This window comes from Pagrus pagrus (genome assembly GCF_965226575.1).
Source record: "Pagrus pagrus genome assembly, chromosome: 12".
NCBI classification, from domain to species: Eukaryota; Metazoa; Chordata; class Actinopteri; order Spariformes; family Sparidae; genus Pagrus; species Pagrus pagrus.
Genome location: NC_140196.1, coordinates 3,301,932 through 3,320,406, shown reverse-complemented (window position 1 = coordinate 3,320,406; position 18,475 = coordinate 3,301,932). Strand labels below are relative to the sequence as shown.

The 18,475-nt window shown below is 43.9% G+C and overlaps 1 protein-coding gene across 1 annotated transcript in view; it reads right to left on the bottom strand.

Moving 5' to 3' along the window:
• LOC311266909 (disco-interacting protein 2 homolog C) overlaps positions 1 to 18,475 on the bottom strand; it is a 176,848-nt gene that overhangs the window by 38,895 nt on the left and 119,478 nt on the right. The window contains exons 6-9 of the mRNA XM_084369584.1: positions 11,532 to 11,681; positions 9,833 to 9,952; positions 8,556 to 8,753; positions 2,920 to 3,011 (exon numbers count right to left, since the gene is read on the bottom strand). Of these exons, the coding sequence (XP_084225710.1) occupies positions 2,920 to 3,011; positions 8,556 to 8,753; positions 9,833 to 9,952; positions 11,532 to 11,681 (560 nt within the window). The remainder of the gene's footprint in view (positions 1 to 2,919; positions 3,012 to 8,555; positions 8,754 to 9,832; positions 9,953 to 11,531; positions 11,682 to 18,475) is intronic.

Sequence of the window (18,475 nt, the reverse complement as noted above, 5' to 3'; positions counted from 1 at the left end):
CTTCAGTTCAGATAGTTGAACAGGAACACTGAGATTGAACGTTAAACTGTTATATAACAGCAACAAGTATGAAAACAAACCTCAGGATGTGAAGAAAAGTTGGAGGTTGAAGATAACACGTAATCTGCTAATGCTAACACACGTGCTAACACATCTAACAAGAGCTAAAGGATTAGATTTATCTGAGGAGTTTATGATGTGTTCATGTTTGACATCATGAGTTGGTTAATCTCTGTGATCGTTTCTGTCGAGAGTAGTCACAGGTTTGTATTTTCTGCTGATCTCGTGGCTCTTTCTGTGCATTTCACTACATTTCTCCAAAGATCACATCTCCGACATCAAAGCTCATCTGAAACACATTTCCTGCGCAGGAGGTTTTTATATATCTGCCATCTTACACACACACAGAACATGAACACAGCAGCCAGATCCAACATGTTTTCTGTAACGTCACAGCGGAGCCTTTATCTCCTGCTCGGCCATGTTGGATCCAGTTGCATGTTGCGATGATAACAGCGAACCCCCGGCTTAAGTGCTGCTTAATAGCTTCCATATACTGTACAGTGCTGGATGTGTGTGTGTGTGTGTGTGTGTGTGTGTGTGTGTGTGTGTAGGTGGCGCGGAGCTGAAGCTATAGGCTAAGTGCACCTGAGTGAATGAGAGCGGTGTAATGATGCTTTAACAGGACTAATGTTGACATGTGCAGGTCTCACCGGAGCCGTTCAGGTTTCATACGTGGATGATAGCAGCGAGTGGAGGGAAGCTACTGTCTGTTACTGTGTGTGTGTGTGTGTGTGTGTGTGAGGCTGCAGACATACTACAAAGTCATACTGTATAAAAAACGTTCAAGAAGCAGATTTATTGATTGTTTTTGCCTGTTTTTAGTCCCAATAACCCACAAATGTGTTGTGTTTTCCGCTGTAAGAAGTCTCGAGTGCTAAAAACCACCTGACACAAACACGCAGATTAATCAGCCGTCAGCTGATGTCTCTCTTTCCGTTCTCATCTCTTTATTCCCTTTATGTTTTCGCTTTATGTCTGTTCGTGTGTTTGTTGGTTTGTCAGCAGGATTACACAAAAATAAACTGAACAGATTTCCATGAAACCTGGATGGAGGATGGGTCTCGGCCCAGAATAAGACCTCATTAACTTTTGGTGCAGATCCGGACAAACGGACGGATCCAGGAATGTTTTTCTGATGCACAGATCTTAATGAAAAACAAGTGACTGGTATCTATGAGCAAGTTTTCTTTCCACAACACTTTCCAAGAAATTATTTCAGGAAACTGCTGTAAAATAAAATGTTTAGATACTATCTGATATCTGATTTTCCACCAGGTTCTCTTCTGAAACTGTTTTCTTCCACATACAATCACACAACCTCTGATGTATTTTCATGAAATAACAGTCCATTTCTTTGTGTAATTAAATCTCCTCGGCTGTCTGAACACGTTCTCAGTAAAAACTAACTTCTGTAATCTGAAAGACTCAAAATAAAACTAAACAACAACGCTGTAATTTCTCTGTGTGCAGCCGACTGTAACGTCAGTAAAACTTTGAAAAAGACCAGTTTGTACAGTAACTCACACTGAGAGTACAGTAATTAAACACACACCCTTCCGGCTGAGATACATAAAAACACGCGCTGGCATCGAGCCCGTCTCGACTCGGTCTCCAGCCGAGCGGGAAATTGAGCTTAAAATAAAGATGAACGAGGGACGAGGAGATGGAGAGCAGAGACGGGGTTGTCACACGGCAGCACACACATGTGGGACTATGACTGAAGCTGTCTCATGTGTGGAGGCGTGTGGAGCGCCGGGTGAAGCGGTTCCTGAGTGCGATGTGACGATCGCACCGACAGGAACGACGACACGTGTCCATATTTAAAACGTTGAGTGACGGCCGTGTGTCAAGTGGCCTGAAATCTTCAGAGGTGACGTCTGTAAGCTGCCGGTGTTTTCCAACACAGCTGCTCTGAGATGTTTTATAATCGCAGGAAACCAAAGAGACGACGGAGTCCAGATGTTTCTGAGCAGAGTGCTGACTCGGGTTAAACTTCCTCTGGTGTATCCGCCAGACCTGTGACTCAAAGTCATTCAGTCCAGGTCGTTTCTTCTCAGGCGCGTCGAGTCAGCAGTTCAGAGTCTTTAGTTAAGGAAACGCAGTCGTACCTGCAGCACCGGGTCTTCATACAGAGCACAGGCGAGGCATTAATATCTGTCACTGTTTATCTTACATGTTCAAAGAGTGTGATGAAGAATTAATTGATAAGTAATTACTGATATTCAGTGACATAAATGTAAACAAAAAACGAGGAACTAATTAAAGGTTTTATTTCTTATTTCCTCTTAACGACAGTCGAGTGTCTGTTACTGAGATGCAGAACGTTATGATGTCACAGTTCATTTAACCTCTGACCTTTTGGATATTCAAATGTCATAACTTCATCATTTGATCCTTTTAATCATTTGTTTTTTTGTTGTACTTTCTGAATGAATTCTTGAGTAATGGCCAAAAATGTGTTTAGTGAGGTCGCACTGACCTTGACCCCTGACCCTTGACCTCTGACCTTTGGCCACCAATTTCCTCAGTTCATCCTCCAGTCATAGTGGACACTTTTGACAAATTTGAAGAATTTCCTTCGAGGCGTTCTTGAAATATCGGGTTCATAAGAATGACACAGTCGGACCCGGTCTGCTCTTTACCAACACGTCCTTCACAGTTCTGGTTCCAGAGATTTACCCGGCTGAAACTTAACACTTGAATATCTTTACTTGATGTATAAAGTCAAGTCTTTAGTCCGTAGTCAAACTTACGTCCACCTCGAGTCCAAGTCGGGACATCGCTCCGACCTTTCTCCTCCTCAGTGACCTCCGGTTTTTGTTTCTTTGAGTTCTGGTTTAGTTCTTTTTAACTCACCCGGTCTCCAGGTCTGACGAGCGGTTCCTGTTTGGTTCCCAGTTTGTGCAGCAGGTTGTAGGCCACCTTCACGCTTCTGGACCACAGTTTTCCTGAAGGACAGATGCAGAACATTTATCAAACAGTGATGTCACAGGAAGAAAACCACAGGAGTCTTTGTAGACTGTGTCGACTGTCGGGCGACTTTCAGGCGAAAAGTATCAAATATCTTTCTTTTGATTGCACGTTTGAACAAAAGATGACATCATGAGTCGACACATGTAAGAAATTACTGCACTGACGTGACACTCGATGTTAAAACACATTATATCAGCTCACGGGTGGAGCGGCATGGAGGCGATCACAGATTTCATAACATCAAACACACAGAGGACGTCACACGTCCGACATGAGTTTATAATCAATAAAGAGTTGCTGTTTATTGACGAATGTATTGAGTTTTAATGTCAGAGCTCACGCAACTTCAGGCAACATGAGCCAGAACTTTACCTCTTCTTCAAAAGGAAACACTTAGAGAAATATCTTCTCTCTACAGAAGGTGTTTGTCAGACTAACGGCTGCTTTAAACATCAGCCTGCATACGTTACCTGAATAATATCATCAAATCTCTCCCATCAGTTTCGTCGCACCTGCCAGACGAGGTGGTCGGCTCTGTTCATTAACGCAGCGACTCACAACAATGGAATCAATTTCCCTCCTTTTGCTTTTTTTCCTCCTAATTCAGACTGGCAGACGCAGATATTATGCATGAGCAATCCAGCGTGAACTCCTCATTGTTTTTCACACTAAATGAGCTTTTTTTCTGATGTTTGTCAGAGCTAATGAATTAAAGAAAAAAAAGGAGCGCTGTGGGATCCGGCGAGGAGAACAAGACTGAAGAAATGAAGGAAACACGAGCGACTCAGAGCGACTCAGCAGCGACTCAGATAAGAAAAAATATAAAACACAGTCTAGATAATAAGAAATAAGAGTATGCGTATTTAAAAATAAATAAAATAAGACATAAAGTAGAAGAAAGTCTGCATTAAACGTTGACATGGGGAGGCAAAATCCTACAGCTGAATGAGTTGTTGAAGTTTGGTCCTGTGAGCTAAGTTTAAGCATTTTTATGATTTTCTGTATTTGTAATCTGAACCTCAGGAATCAATTATTTTTCACTGGATTGGGTTGAAATGTGTCCTGAACATCTGAGAGACTCTACGGGAGCTTGGCAACATGTTTTCATTCAAATAACTGTTGTTTAATAGTTACAGTCATCAAATAAATGACAGGAAGTTGTTGGTTTTTTTCACCAGAATGAAGAAGTCATTTTCAATAAATCATATCTTCACTAGTTTTTACTTTCTGGCAGCCACATGTTGATTCTGTGCGGTTCTGATGGAGTTCTGTCACATCTAGAAGTTGTTTGGTCCTGTGTAAACAAAATGAGGGACACAGATGTTGTTAAATAAAGCTTCAGGGCTGAAAAACTCACTCTCTGGGTTATTATTATTTTCCCAAGAAGGATCATTTTAATTTCCTTTACATTTTTTAATGCAAAGTACAGAAGTATCTGCTGTCCTACCACCAGACTGCTGAGCAGCTTCACTCCCCAGTTTAAAAAATAACAATACATTTACTTCGTACCTTGTAACTGTAACCTTCTCATTGTTATATATATTAATTAGCTAATTTTTCATTCTTCTCACTGCCAGTACAACAGTTTTTCATATTTGAAACATATTTGTGTCTGTAACCTCAAAAATTCATAACCTAAAACATAATTTCTGCAAATTAATAGAAGTTTTAACATAAATGTTTTTGAGAAAATCCCCGACATGAACTGGGGAAACTTCTGGAACGAGCCTTAAATCATGTAGAAACAGAAATATGTAAAGATATGCGCCTCATAATATACTCTAACTACAGTGTAGATAATATTGAGTAATATTAAAACAGGTATTAATGATATAGGTTTTATACATGATATGTCAAACACATAATGCACTTTTAGGAGACCTGTGCAGTGAACTTCTTTATAGTTTCTAGTTCTGTGTAACAAGTGCTGCAGTGACCCTGAATCAGTTTTAGGACGCCTGGTTCAAGGACACATCAGCAGTAAGCTATGGCCCCCGGAGGAGACAACCAGCCGTCCTCCAGCTGGAACAATCAGAGGAGAGGATCCCTGCTGGCCCGTCAGAAAGTTTCTCTGCTGCTGCTGCTGAACTGCAGAAGAGTCTGAATCAGAGCGCTGCAGCCGCACATGTAATCACAGAGCACGTTACTTAACCTCCCCATGAAAGACTCATCCAGCAGCTGTTTGTCCTCGGAAACTGAGGAGAGGAGAAGGACACTGTCCAATCATCCAGTTTAATTTAATCATAAAGGCTGCTTTTGTTCTGAAATGAGATGTTCACCATTTGAGCGCAGCAGCTCTGAGAAAGACTCCGGGAACAAAAACTGAGGCACGAAGCTGAAACCAGGCTGCTGTTTGACATTTCTGCTTGAAAAAGACAGAAACGATTAAATTATCGTGTTGTTGTATCGCATCATAACGATCGTAGAATTTCATATTGTTGGTTTTTATCCCGTCTCACATCGTGTTGAGACACATTTCCTTTTTGAGGCTGATGGCACGAGTGTAAGGACGTGAAGTTCAGTCCACAGCGAGGAGACGGTCGACAGTCCTGTGACCTGAGCTTGTGTGTGAAGCTGATCCTGGAAAGTTTGTTTGAGGGACATCGTAAAAGTTAGAGATGAAGTTCTGCTCACAGCCGACGACAAACTAGTTTGAAAAAACAGGATGTGTAGTTTACAGAAAACAAAGCAGAGCTGCACACACACACACACACACACACACACACACACGCGGGATAATCAAAGATAGAAAGAGATCAAAACAAAACACACACAGCCTGAGGTGTGTGTGTGTGTGTGTGTGTGTGTGTGTGTGTGTGTGTGTGTGTGTGTGTGTGTGTGTGTGTGTGTGTGTGCGTGTGTGTCCTCCACCTGCCGCACAGAAATCCAAACATCTCTATCGATAAGGTGATTTGGGGATAAACACCGTCAGCCCCGATGTTCACAGCGGATCAAAGCTCCTCTCACACTCTTTTTATATGAGTATAAGTGTCTGTGCTGCCGGTGATGGGAGGTTATCTGCAGTGCAGCGTGCTGAGGGTTGAGTTTAAGGACAGCGGGAATATTCAGTATCATGAAGTCTGTCTGTTCTCGGGGGGGCGGAGGAGGAGGACGAGAAGGAAGACAGGAAGAAACAAAACAAGTTTGTCCTTGTCGGCCGACATCAAAGAGACGACGCCACGGGACTGAGAGATAAAGGCAGAGAGAGATGGAGATTTAGATACAGCACTGCACACACACACACACACACACACACACACACACACACACACCACACACACACACCACACACACACACACACACACACACACACACGCGCGGTCTCACCATGTTGTTGACTCCTGAGTGCTGGCTGAAGACATTTCACAGTCTGGTGAGCGCTCATATCGCCTCATCATCAGCTGCGAGCTCGCTCTTCACAAATCAGTTTGTTCACTTACACTCACACACACACACACACACACACACACACACACTCTCTCTCTCTCCCTCTCTCTCACACACACACACACACACACACACACACACACACACACACACACACACACACACACACACACTCTCTCTCTCTCTCTCACACACACACACGCACACACACACAAACTGCACGCCTGTTTGCAGTTAGCTGATGGGATGAAGTTGTGGCCGTTTCACGTTAATCCTCCGGGTTAATGTTTGTGTGAGGGAGTGTTTGATTGTCTTGAGCTCGTCATCAGAGGAGGGTCGTAGCTGAGTACTTGTACATGCTGTGCAGTACTGTGAAATACTGTAGTTTGTGTGCAACATGCAAATGAAAGTTTGCACACGTCGCACCCTGCAGGACTCACAGATGTATACATGTTGTTGTCAGAGACGATCGTTCATTAAATTGCTCACGGCCACCATCAGGTGTATTAGGGTGTCTGGGATCTATGAGTGAGTACAAAAGGAGATTGTTTGGCCTTGGCGGTGATTCGGCCCTACTGAGTGCCATTCGAGTTTTCTCTCTTTTTCTTTCCTAGTCTCTTCAATTTTTCACAAGTCTGAAACATGAAAATCCTAAGAACTGCAGATAAAAGGTTTTCACAAATCTCTACTTGCGCTTTGGTGACAAAGAAAGTAATAAAACCTTCACAGCCGGCGTCAGATGGTTGATGAAAACTGTGAAATACATCTGAGAACTTTTCAAGTATTTCTCTCTGTCATTCTGGGACTTACTTTAGTTTAAAGTTCAAGATGTGAACACTTCTTGAACCTCTCAATGTGACTCTGTGTTAATGTGCGTGAATATGTGTTCGGGTCCTCTTGGTGTCACTCGATTCTCTCCGTTGTGCAGCAGAGAGGTCCGACTCTAAACTTCACCAGGACCTGAGAGAAGCAGCTCCGTCTCCTCACACCCTCCGGACCTGAAGCCATTTTTCTCCGCTGCTGTTTGGGAGATGAATGACTCGGATCTGCAGCCTTCAGCTGCTGAACTAAAGAGTTTGTCCCAGTTTGAATATAGACTTAAACTGCGGCTCTGTGGCGCTGCAGGTCAGGACGTGGGTGTGTTCAGGGAGCCGGGGCGACGGCAACGCTGCAGGCAAAGACGACCGATTCATGATGTTTTTACCATGCAGTGTGTTTGTCTGCTAAAGACTTGTTTTTTCCGTTACGCCTAATCCGTCTCCTGATAGATTCGAGACTAACGGTGGGATTTATAGCTCTGTGTCAGACGGGAGCTGCCTCTGGCGCAGGAATCTAGTTCAGGCTACAAGATGTACAGTCGGGTCCAAAAGTCTGAGAAGTCAAGATACTTTCTTTTTATTCTGCATTTGAAAGAGACGACAATACTAAAATCATTTTTGTGTTATTGTCGCCAAAACTTCTACAAAAACAAGTAAATGACTGAATCCTAAATGAAGGAGTCAAATCCTCCAGACAGCACCGGCGTTTTCAAAATAAAGCGTTTGCCCGACACAGACCGACCTGCGTCTCTCAGGATAAATCCCTCAGAAAATAACTCGTTTTAAAAAACACGTGCTGACAAAACTTTCTCTCCCTCTGACGCAGAGCTGCTTTTCTTGAAAGCGTCTTTTTCACACTTTGCTAATGTGCTTAGCGCTCTGTCTGGCTGCCATTAGTGGAATTATGCTCACACAGCGGGTGTTAAACATTGTTTGGTGCTTCAGTTAATCAGCTTGTGAAAGCCACCATATGTGCTGAAAAAAACACAGGAAGCGAAGTATTTCAATACTTGATATAAATATAAATGTGTCATTATTTAAATTTGTCTTGAGAGTAATGATACCATCAGCGTTTAGATCAACCTCACTGTCGCTGTGTAATTTGGTCATCAGGCGCAAAATCTCTCCAGAAGACGACGGCTGACTGACTCCATCTCTGTCTGCTTTACGTCTCCGTTACAGACTACATGAATGAATAAACTCGCGGTATGTTTTGTGCTGTTGGGAGCTACTACTCAATCCCACTTGATTGATTTTATGGATGAGAAATGTTTCTAATCTGACCCATAAAACTCAGCGCCAGCTCTTCTTACCGTAGGTGAGCACGTAGAGCGGCTTGCCGTTGGTGTCCATGGTGGTGAGGCAGGGGGCCTTCGGGGAGATGGTGCCCCACCTCTGCAGCGCCGCCTCCAGAGACGGGGGCCAGTTGGTCACCACGCCCAGCTGCTCGCCCCGCATGGCCACCATCTGAGCCCCCTCCGCCTTCGGCATGTTGGGGTCTGGCTGCTGGACTAAAAAGGAAGATATAAGAAGATTTTACAGCTAATGAAGTCTGGTGTTTGTTGTTTCACGATCAGCGTTTGTTTTTGTTCTTATTCATTTTTAACATTTAGTGAGCTAATACAAAAATACTGATGATTTTCAGCTGCACACAGATACAATAACATTATAGCAGATTGTTTTGATAGGTAGCAAGTTAACTGTTGTAATCTTAATTATGACAATCTTGTGATTTATGATAGTGGGCTCAAACATACTGCATCATGTACTCCTCGTTTTTATCGCTGCTGTATCAGAGGACGCTCACAGGAAGGAATTTAGCTTTTAATTGAATAAAACACCACGTTGATGTTGAACATTTTTGTGTTTGCGCAGTGAATCAAGCTCCGTCTTCCCAGCATCTGTTATTCACGCTTAAATTATTAAATTAAATTCTGGCTCTGCAGCTTCTGAAGCTGGAAACAAATAGAAATATTCATCAGTTAGAGACTCCGTCTGTGTCACAGCAGACATCAGGGAGTGAAGAGCTAAACGTGATTTATTTGTGTGGATTACTGTCCAGATTTTTCCAGTGTTGTCTCAACATGAAGAGCGAGGCATTGAAACACAGTTGGAGTTGAAGGTTCGATCCCTGCTGGGCTTTATTTTAGTCATTTCATATCGTTGTCCTTGCTGTTAATATATTACCAGAAACAGCAGCATGGCTGTTATCACCAGTCTGTTCCACTTTCCACCACCATAACACTGATTTTGTGTGTTTCAGCCCATTTCACTGTTGTGTTTAAAGCAACATTATGTAACTTTTTGACCTTAAATAAGCTTCAAAATCATGTTGATGGTTCAGTGTCTTGTAACAGAGTGAACAGTGCCTCCATCACATGTTTCTGCACCATGTAACGTCAGTGAGAGGGTCGGATCACAGTGTTACGGGTTCACAAGACGGGCGGACATGTGGACGGACAACGTGAAAAGGGCCAAGGCTATCACCGACGTATAGACGTAGAAAAAGACATGAGCAGCTTGTTGAAAGCGTCTCTAAAAGGCTCATCAGACCTAACTTTTATCTGTTTAAAAACAAAGAAGTTTTTACCTTCCAGGAGCTCCTCGAAGTCGTCGACAAAGAACTCTCTCAGCGGCGGCCGTTTGGGTCTCTTCAGAGTGTTGACGAGCTGCTGGATTTTGGCCGAAACTCTGCTGCTGACTGGAACACCTGCAGAGGACGAACACACGTTAACGTTAAGTCCAACACCGAACTCTTACTTGTTGCTTTCACAGGTGCTCATGCGAAGAAAGTTGTGGCTTTTTTTTACATTCGGCCGAGCGACAGTCTGAGTGCAATCCCGCTGCTTCTCCTTTCAAACACAAAAACATCCCCAAGTTTTTAATCTACATGAAAGTGGCCTCGAGTGAGCAATCAACAGAACCGCCGCCGAACACGACACTCGACGTGAAGATGGCATACGAGATGAGGTGTGGGTGCAAATTGCTCTTTGATTAAGGCTGATTTTAAACCCGGCCGGCACAGATTGTGGAGCTTTAAGACGCAGAGGTGAGATGATCAGAGCGTCTGGCACAATGTACAGTAAAACCCCGTAGAGGCAGGTGGTGTATGTCTCTGGTATGTCTATGTGTGGTGGAGAAATCATAGACAGAATCAACATCTATTCTGGGCCGAGACTCGTCCTCCATCCAGAGGAAAGTGAATTATACTTTGAGCGTCTTTTCTACCCATCTTACAGGTGTTAGCTGTAGCTACACAGCAATGACCTCTCTCCTTTTCTTATTTTCTTTTAACCTGACCAGGCAGACCAAATTTCTTACCAGGGGTGTCTCGATATAGGGATAATGAGAATGAAATATTGATATTGTGATGATGACACACACGTGATTATATCATGTAAATAATCCAGCGCCTCTTAAAATCATTTCTGATTCTTTCCGTTCTCACGTTGTCACGGTAGGAGCCTGACCGATATGCAATTCTTGGGCCCGATGGCTGATATTAGGAAGTCAAAATTTCTGATGTCAGCCGATAAAATCTCCTTTAAGGTTCCTAAAATGTAAAAAATATAATAATAATAAAGAAAATATCCCTCTGTTTTCAAAAAATGATCAAGTAGAATAATATAGATAAAAACAAGGACTCCTTTTACATTTTCGTGGCAGAGATCTGGTGTGAATCTGATGATATGTTGCATACGTATTGTTTTAGAAGCCGGTTATAGAGAAATGAATCCAAACAAAAGATGAATGAGGCCAAAAATAATCCTTACGGAAAGTTAATACGTTGAGATGTAGAAACTATTTTAGGGAACGCGCAGACGGAAACCAAATCTCTGCCCGCACACAGTGAATCTGAGGTTAAATCCTCAGAAATCTACAGACCTATTGTAAGCAACATAATGCAGAGATTAATAATCTGTGATGAAATCCTCTCAGCGTTCAGATAGAGAGCCTCCGCTTTGTTGTGTCTCTTTCAGCCAATAAGCTGCCATCTGTAAACTCTGGCAGCCGATCTGTCGAGCTGCTTCGCTCTGAGCTGCGTTCAACGTCTCCGTCCACGGCGGCATCGATCACGTCTGATGAATGAGTCCGTCTGCTGCGGCTGCGAGTCCCTCCGGAGAAGAAAATATCAAACTACGCAGCAAGCAAGCAAACTGGAGACCTGGATGGCCTCAGAAACATCTGGATTCATCTTTGCTGATGATGAAAAGCATCTAAATCTGACCACGACAAGACCACCGTCATAACAAATGAACATCGGTGACCAAACCATGAGAGGAACTCACCGTCTCCAGTCTCCATCAGCTCCGCGTTGCCGTACTTGGGCGTCTGTCTCTGGGCCGCGTTGCCGGCGCCGGGGGCTCTCTCCACCTGGATCCCGTCGGTGGCGGTGTTGTTGGTGTAGCCGGTGACATCTGGAGGGGCAGAGTGGTTCTCTGTGACGTGAGAAGACGAGGGGGGAATCGAGGAGGGCGTTAAGGTCCGGTTAGTTCCCCCACACCCCCAAAACATCCTGGTGTTAATTATATAGTTTAAATAAATGCCCCGATGTTACGATGCATTGAGACTTTCAAACTAATGTATTCCTTTTCTTTTTTTACTTCATGTTCATTTGTTTATCTGTTTTTAGAAATATTTTGGGCCTTTTTCTTGGCTTTATTAGATTGAACAGCTGAAGGAGACCAGCCAACGTGACCGGCTGGACCGGCCCCGGGGGGAAGAGAGTCGGGCTAAAACATGCTAATCCATCTGGGTTTAAGGCTGCTCCTGGCTAATCTGGGCACAGGAAAAGGAAGTGGACAAAGTGGGACTCAGGCTGGACAAACAACGTCGTGTCCACAGAGACCCGTCTCCACCTGCAGCTACAGCTGGACGAGGGGAGGTGGACTCTGTGTTTGTAACATCGATGCTTGTTGCTGACACACAGACACAGCTGATGAACAGAGCTTCCCAGATGTCGACCATCTTGTTGCTGCTGTTTACATTCACCCTGACGCAGATTCATATTTCTATATGAATAACTGTTTATATGTAATTTATGCAGCATGAAGGAGTTTCGTTATACAACCCTGTGTTGTATGATGACGAATGAATTACCTTGAACCTTGTCAGAGTGACAGGGAAAGGGATGGAGGGGGACGACATGCAGCCCCCGCACATCAGACGCTCCACCAGCCGACCCACATTTATACATCTATCCAACCATCTATACAGGCAGCACTTAGAAACTGAGTGTTAATGAAGCTGATTGGAAACATGCAGCTAAAACACACAGAAGTGTTTAGCAGAAGTAAAAGATAAATGAATAATATTTGAGGTGGGATGATCTATCACTGAATTCCTGCAAAGAAACCTTTCGGAAAATGATGTCTGGGCCTTGTTGATCCGACACACTTCACAAATATACAGAGAAAATCCACCAGAACCAGCATCTAAACCCCTCCAGAACCCTGCAGCCATTCCCTCACGGATCACCACCACATAACTGTGACGCCTGCGTTTCTCTGAGCAGAAAAAAACCCACTTCATTCCCATCAACACCCACACCTTAACATCCATTTTTAGGTCGTTTCTCCCTTAATTCTGTGCTACAGTTAGGCTGTTTCAGCTCCTGTGGTGCGCCTGATGTTTCAAAGCTCCCACCATGCCTCCGATTCTTCACATTTACGTACTTTCATGAGGCTCAGCTGCTGTTCAACAACATCAAACGCAGTTTACTGTTCTGCCCTGGGGATTCTTTACTTTGAGTGGTCGGAGCATGAAATGATGTAGGGAGGAAGATGTGTTGTGAATCTAAATAGGGACGTGTAGGAGCTGCCTGCCGTGTCGTTTACCGTCCTTCGGCTTTCAGCGCTAAATACTGTATTTATGTTCTGCCTGCAGTTGTATGTCTTGTGTGCCATTTGCATTAACATTGTAAGCGTGTAAAGATAGATCTCATATTCTCTGGTTACTGGTTGTGAGCTTCTCCGTGGCGCATCGTGGAAAAAAATTGTCTTTCTTTTTTTAATCTGGCGATTGGGTGACAAAGGTGGATCTCATCCTGCTCAGGTTTTAAAAATGTTGCGTGATTTGGCACTTTCTGCACTGCAAAGTCATCTTTTAGGAGGAAACGGTACAAAAAAAAGCCAATAAAGTGACTTTGCTGGTGTCAAACTGTTTGTTTGTTGACCCAGAACTATTCAAAAGTTTCTCATTACAAATAAAATGCGTCCAAATGGTCTCTTTTTTGAACTTTTCAGATTAAGAGACAACGTTAGTGTATCCCTAACTCTAGACTAACTGGGACACTGTACTGCCGTGAAAATAAACTGCATAATATCAAACATGCGTGATAATAAACCATCATTCTTAAAGATGAAATAAAGAAACTTTAGAGATGAAGTGCTTCAAATGACCGTGAAAAAATGATAGGGACACATTTATGCAGAAATGAACTAAAAGCAGAGGGTGACGATAACAAAAACCCTGAAAAGTCCATATTTCACTTCAAGTGATCAATCAGGCGTGGAGGATGCACCACACTACTTTTGAAAACATCCTGAGAGGTCACCACTCGAGATGATTTAAATGTGAACCCCTCGACTCTCCACTCAGCTGCTGGAATCAAGGACCAGAACATAAAGGAGATGAAATACTTCACAGCGTCAAGGTTTCCCACAGTGAAAAGGCAGCAGAGCGGGTTACATGTGAACGCTTCGACTCCGAGTGCTGCTCATGTACACAAAGAACCCGCTTCTCCATCATCATCAGGCTCTAATTCAATCCACTAATTAGTGTTTCTTTAAAAGAAATCAAGCTATTTGACGAGCAGAGGGTTTTAAAATGACTCAACGTGTTATAAAAGTAACCTCGCTCACATTGACTTAATTTCTCATTGTGATGTGAGTGAATCATTTTCATTTAGACTGTTTTCATCCAATAACCTTCAAGCTGTGAATGGAAAAGATGTTGACTGAAGCTGGAGTTGCAAGAAAGTCGCGGTGGTTTCATTTCAGTATATAACATAACATTTACTTCATTATGGTGCGCTGAAGCAGAAAATAATACCATCCAGCCTTCCACTCTGATCTCCCTCTTACTTAATATTTCATCATCCTTTTGTTCTTGGTGGGAGATGAAGTGGTTTCATAAGGACTCTTAGATAAGGTACAAATACATTTACACACCATACTTACTTTGTACAGCGTGCATTATTGATTCAACCTTAATTTACACTAGAAAAGAAGACTTTTAAAACAAAATGGCGCCCTAATCTAACCGTCCTGTGGCTACATTTCTTTTTTTTTTGACCTATAGCTGTATGACAACATTTTGATGCGCTGAGATGATTTAGGAAAAGTTTGTTCTCTTCCATAAACGTCATGTGTCGTCCAATAAAATCGACTAAGAATTGAGCTGGGAGGCTGAAAACAGAGAGGAAAACAGAGAAAGTGTAGAAGAGAGACGGAGAGAGGGAGGAGATGATTCCCTGCAAAGCGCCGAGCCAAAGCCAGCGAGACCAAACAGAATCCTTTCTCCAGACACGGACTGCATATCAATACTGCAGCGCACGGCACAGGCATGCTAATTACCGCTGCACGCTGCGTACCCCGTCTCTGCAACATCTGGGCCGTCTGTCGGAGCTACTCCGATCCAGACGTGCTACTCTCTGTAGTCGCGTAGTTGTTTATCTGTCCGGGAATGTGTGTGTTTGCGTGTGTGTGTAGCAGTGACCTCATCACAGTGTATTTATGATGATGTGTGACGGGGAGGGGGAATATCAGCCCTGAGCTGAGGAGGATGATGAATGCCTCCTTCACCGCTGGAATACCAATCAGGCCCGGCCGAGGGAGCTGATTCAGGGACGGGACACTTACATCTCACCGCGGGGGGTCAAGGCGGGTTTAAAGGTGGACTGATGGTTATAGATACTGTTGCTGAAAGGTCACAGGTTCAAACCCCGCCAGGGCAAATGAGTCAAATGAGTTAAGTGAGTCGGCCAATAAAGAGACATTTTACTGTATGTTTTCTCTACCAGCATTAAAAAGATGTAATGTTTAGCAGAAGTGTAGTTCAGTAGTGTGATAATGGTTTTACCACCACATGAAGCTGCAGGGAGAAGGTGGGGGTGTTGATGCAAACTTAAATTTAAAGCCAAAGCGGAAAAAGAAGTTCTTCAAGTGCTGAAAACTTAAACTGCACTGACATATGGACAGATTTATCTGCAGATGGGGATCATGTTTTACAAAGCTGGACCTTGTGGTGACATTGTTTTGTCAACCAGACCAAATCTAAGGGATGTTGTCATCCTCCATGTAGCTTGTAAAGGAACAGACCTGAGACACATTTAATGAAGACCTCAAAAAAGACTGCCACAAAATCATTCAGATCCCTTTCCAGTAGTCTGTGCTGAGTAGACAGAAAGCTGAGTGAGTGAGAACACTCGACCTCAAGACAAAGACGGCAGGTTTTGCAAAACTTGTGGGGGAAAACCTGCAGCGAGAAACCTCTCTCATCAGCGTTATGAGACACCTGATGAATAACATCCAGGAACCTTCTGTTGCTCCCAAACTGCTGAACTGTTACTCCTCAGAGACCACAGTTTATTCCCCTGGCAGATATACAGCATCGACAGGGGAGGCTGAGCTACGGCGAAATCCCGACGGGCCTCATCCAGACGGCAGCCTTAATTACATTGAGTACGGGAACACTTCCAGCGCCGCGTTAATGGATTTGGGGTATATATTGTTTCTGACAATGATGAACGGCTGATTAAAGGTCTGGTCTTAAGACTTTTTGCTCATTGTTCACTTCATCGTGGATCGCTTTGTATTCTCGAGCAATCTAGAAGGAACGGAGGGAGCCACTTCAACAAATGAGCGTGTCAGCAGCTGCCTATTCACATGTCAGGCAGCGAGTTACTAACGGGGGCGTTGGGTTATAGCTGTTAACATGTAGAAGGAATAACTCTCAGTTCAAGTTTTTTAAGGGTGTTTTCACACCTGTAGTTAAGTTCATTTGGTGTGAAACACCACATCTTCTGAGCTGTTCACCGACGGGAGGAGAGCTCACAGATTACTATTTAACTTCTGGGATTAAAAAGTGGATTTATCTTCACTCCTGTTTATCAGCCTGACTGCAGCAGTGATCCGCGGAGATTGTCGGGTGTTTCTGTTCTGTAATGTCGACTGCTGACTGGAGCCGGAGGGGAAATGGACTTTACTTCATGAGCGTAACGTTACAGAGAGGAGAGAGGACCAGAACCAGAACCAGAGTGATTGCAACTTCATACATCGATCTTCGGGGTGGGAACACTCCCGGTTTTTAAACAATTCCTCTAAATGAGCGAGGTGTGAAAGTCTGGCTGTTGATAAGGACCAGACAAAAGCAGGGGATGAATTCAGTGACACAGTATTCAGGATTTCAGGTAGCAGATATTAAGAATACTGCAGAAAATTACAGACCAACACAAAACTAAAAAGGAGGAAGCAGGCAGACAGACAGCCTACATTCCTCTACCATCTGCTTTCTGGCTCTGATGAGAAGCCGTTTTGAAAGCAGATTGCCTCTGGCTGAGCAAACAACTAAAAACATGCTGCATAATTAGCCAAATCAATACACGACACCAAACAGAGTAACCTTGAAAAGAGGGAAAAGCTGCTTTCTAGCCTCTTTATAAGCATTGTTGATTCTCCTCATCAACAATTCACTCTCTAAAAAGCTGTGAGCTCCAGCTTTTTTTCGTCAGATCTTAACAAACAAAAACACAACGCTCTCATGCATCTACAACGAAGCTCAATGCTACTCCTGGTCGAGGTTAGCATTGAAATATTTTTCTCAACATGAGAAAGCACAAATTTCATCAGCATGGAGGGAAAAAGAACGAGAAGGCACGACTTCAACAGCAAGCAGATGACGGAGAGGGGAAAGATACGACATCCCTGCCCGGAGCCGAGGGATGGCAGGAGACTGACGCTTGCTCCTCGGGCTCTCGGCCAGACATGCTCCTGACTCGACTTACCGGAGCGTCGTGGCCCAGAGTTTCCATTCTCTACCAGACCAGCTGGCACTGCCCTCCTCCTCCTCCTCAAGGAGAGGTGGGATAAAAGGCCTGCATGTGAGGAACAAGAAGGGAGGGGGGGGTCTTGAAAAAGTGGCGTCAAGTCTCGTGTCATTCAGGAGCCTCGCATCAAAATACACCTCATACTTATAAAACTGGACACACTATAATGATCTGTAACCTGGTATTTAAGTTAAAGCAAAACAATCAAGACACTGAGAGTGTAGCTCAGTTCAGCGCTCCGTCTGCAGGGTGCTTGAGATTAAAAATATTTCAACTTTCATCAAATGAGCACCATCTGTCTCTGAAGGGGTTTTCAATAATCACATAGCAACAGCACAAACAAACACGTTGCGTTATCTTAAAACAAAAGAGGCGACAAACGCAGCGTGCTCTGTTGAACCCAAACGGAGCCAGAAGTCCAACATAACAACCGGATCGTCCGCAGCGATCCTGTGAGAGATCTGCAACCTGCGGGAAAATGTGGCGGGATGAAAGGAGCGGAGACGGATCGGGGGAAAGAGGACAAAAAAAGTTATCTGCAACGAGCAGGCGAGGCTGTTCTGATAAGAGTCGAATGAGAAACGAGGCTGGAGTGAGGCAGCATGGGAAACGATCACCTTTAAGTATGAACACACGCACACACACACACACACACACACACACACACACACACACACACACAGTGAACACACAGGAGAGCTCGGCTGCTTCGGCCTTGAACGAGGAAATGAGAAACAGAGCTGTAACCCACGCGTGTTCACACCGCCGAGGATTTCCTCTGAGATAAACATGAACTCGGTCAAACAACAAGAAGAAAAAGACTCAATGAAACATGACGGCAAATTGAAAATGAACAACAAAATAATACGATTAAATATGTAACCTGCTCGAACTGTAACAGACGAGGCTGCCAGGACCCTGAACAAACGACTGAACTACACCAAAAGTACATTTTGTCTGATTTTGATGTTTGTGAACCAGAACCGTGGACTCGTCTTTCTAACACAAAGTATTTATCGTGTTTGGATCGGCCTGTTTAAAGCCTGTGAGCGCCTCCCTCCTGGTCAAATACTGCACAGCAGCCTGGTCAGTGACTTAAAGCTCCAGCACGCGAGGGGCTACGCTAACAAGACGCTAACTACATCATAACAATGTCATGTGTTAAAACTTGTATGTTGAAGTAAA